The sequence below is a fragment of the Apis dorsata genome, unplaced genomic scaffold, assembly GCF_000469605.1.
Source record: "Apis dorsata unplaced genomic scaffold, Apis dorsata 1.3 scaffold_150, whole genome shotgun sequence".
In the NCBI taxonomy this organism is placed as follows: domain Eukaryota; kingdom Metazoa; phylum Arthropoda; class Insecta; order Hymenoptera; family Apidae; genus Apis; species Apis dorsata.
The window spans coordinates 220,169-222,273 of NW_006263441.1; the positions used below are offsets into that span (position 1 = coordinate 220,169).

The 2,105-nt window shown below is 30.5% G+C and overlaps 1 protein-coding gene across 4 annotated transcripts in view; it reads left to right on the plus strand.

The window, feature by feature from the left end:
- Positions 1-2,105, plus strand: part of LOC102670569 (protein tramtrack, beta isoform) — a 23,817-nt gene that overhangs the window by 16,747 nt on the left and 4,965 nt on the right. For all 4 annotated transcript variants that reach the window (XM_006613474.2, XM_006613472.2, XM_006613475.2 and 1 more), the window contains exon 4: positions 1,071-1,130. In XM_006613474.2, the coding sequence (XP_006613537.1) occupies positions 1,071-1,130 (60 nt within the window). The remainder of the gene's footprint in view (positions 1-1,070; positions 1,131-2,105) is intronic.

Below are 2,105 nucleotides of genomic sequence, written 5' to 3' on the forward strand. Positions count from 1 at the left end.
TCTTTCTTTCTTTCTTTTTTTCCTTCTTTCTTTCTTTTTTTCCTTCTTTCTTTCTTTCTTTTTTTCTTTCTTTCTTTCTTTTTTTCTTTCTTTCTTTCTTTTTTTCTTTCTTTCTTTCTTTTTTTCTTTCTTTCTTTCTTTTTTTCTTTTTTTTCCTTTCTTTTTTTCTTTTTTTCTTTCTTTCTTTCTTTCTTTCTTTCTTTCTTTCTTCCTTCCTTTCTTTCTTTCTTTTTTCCTTTCTTTCTTTTTTCCTTTCTTTCTTCCTTTCTTCCTTCCTTCCTTCCTTCCTTCCTTCCTTTCTTCCTTCCTTTCTTCCTTTCTTTCTTCCTTTCTTCCTTCCTTCCTTCCTTCCTTCCTTCCTTTCTTCCTTCCTTTCTTCCTTTCTTTCTTCCTTCCTTTCTTCCTTTCTTCCTTTCTTTTTTTCTTTTTTTCTTTCTTCCTTTCTTCCTTCCTTCCTTCCTTCCTTCCTTCCTTCCTTCCTTCCTTCCTTCCTTCCTTTCTTTCTTTCTTTCTTTCTTTCTTTCTTTCCTCCTTTCTTCCTTTCTTTATTTCTTTTTTCCTTTCTTTATTTCTTTTTTCCTTTCTTCTTTCCTTTCTTTCTTTCTTCCTTCCTTCCTTCCTTCCTTCCTTTCTTTCTTTCTTTTTTCCTTTCTTTCTTCCTTCCTTCTTTTCTTTCTTTATTTCTTCCTTCCTTCCTTCCTTCTTTCCTTTCTTTCTTTCTTTCTTTCTTTCTTTCTTTCTTTTTAATCATCAGATTATACATGTATAGTTCGCTGATGGAAACAAGTCTGTGCGAGGGAAAAGTCTGATCTAAGGATGGAATGCTTACATATAATTCTGTAATTCTTCTATGCGAAGAAGAGAAAGGATGAATAAGATGATAGGTAAGGGCGCACGATTCCTGCGCGAGACTTCTTTTCAGCAGTGAACGATGGTTATTGTCCTCTCCTCTCCTCGTTGTAAAATGTAATTTCGGGTGTTTTAAGCGAGGGAGGATATTTGTTTTTTTTTTTGACTGCAACTTTGACGATGATCCAACTGATCGAACTTTCTTCTGTATTGTTGAGTAGCCTCCGATGAGACGTTCGCGCGGCCGCACAGTAGACAAGGGAGCGAAGGTTTCAAGCAAGGTAAGGAATATCATTATACGGTTTACACGATTAACACCTTTTGCTCATTGCCCGTAATCGAAGTAACAATGTCGATGTCATTTTTAATAATTTTTGAAAGAAAAAAAAAAAAAAGAAAAAGAAAAGGAAAAAAGGAAAAATTAGCTCAATCTTATTTAACGAATAATTTTATTAATACCCATATCGATTTCGATACAATTTTATTTTGAAATGGTATTAATTATATCGCTTATCTGTTTAAATTAAATGATAATATTTATTATCGTGTATACGTAAAATTCCATTCCGTTGAAAATTTTAAATAATAATAATAATATTTATGTATATATATAAATCGATATTTTGAAATGTTTACTATTTTTATTATTATTACATGTGAATATTCAGAGCAACTCATATTGATTACAGTACAATGAAATTATATATGCTGAATTTGTATTAAAAAGGTTGATACGTAAGCGATGTGGATGAATATTTTTTTAGAATTTCAGATAAACGAATAGATCATTGATCGATCGAATATTTTCAATGGAATTTTTTCATCTCGTATTCGACAACAAGTTCTCAAATAAATTTTGAAACAGAGAATGAATTAACGTTTTGCATTGATCTTTTCCTTCGTATAAACGTTTCCTTAACGTTAAATATTTTAATTCTTTGACATGGTAACATCATCACACGTTTACCTATCACTCGTTTTCTTACAGAGCGATATATTAAAAATCAAAAAAAAAAAAAAAAAAAAAAAATATTACAAAAATTACTTTACGATGTGCTAATGAATTTAATTTTTCAGAATTTTCAACCGTTAATTTTACACCTTGCTCATCGTTGCGCGACTGCGAATTATAATTGCGAACGCAGTATCGCAGCAATATTTCCGGGGGAGGTTATTTTTTCGATCATAGACACACTCAAGTACACACTAAAACAGACCAAAAAAAAAAAAAAAAAAAAAAAAAAAAAAAAAAAAAA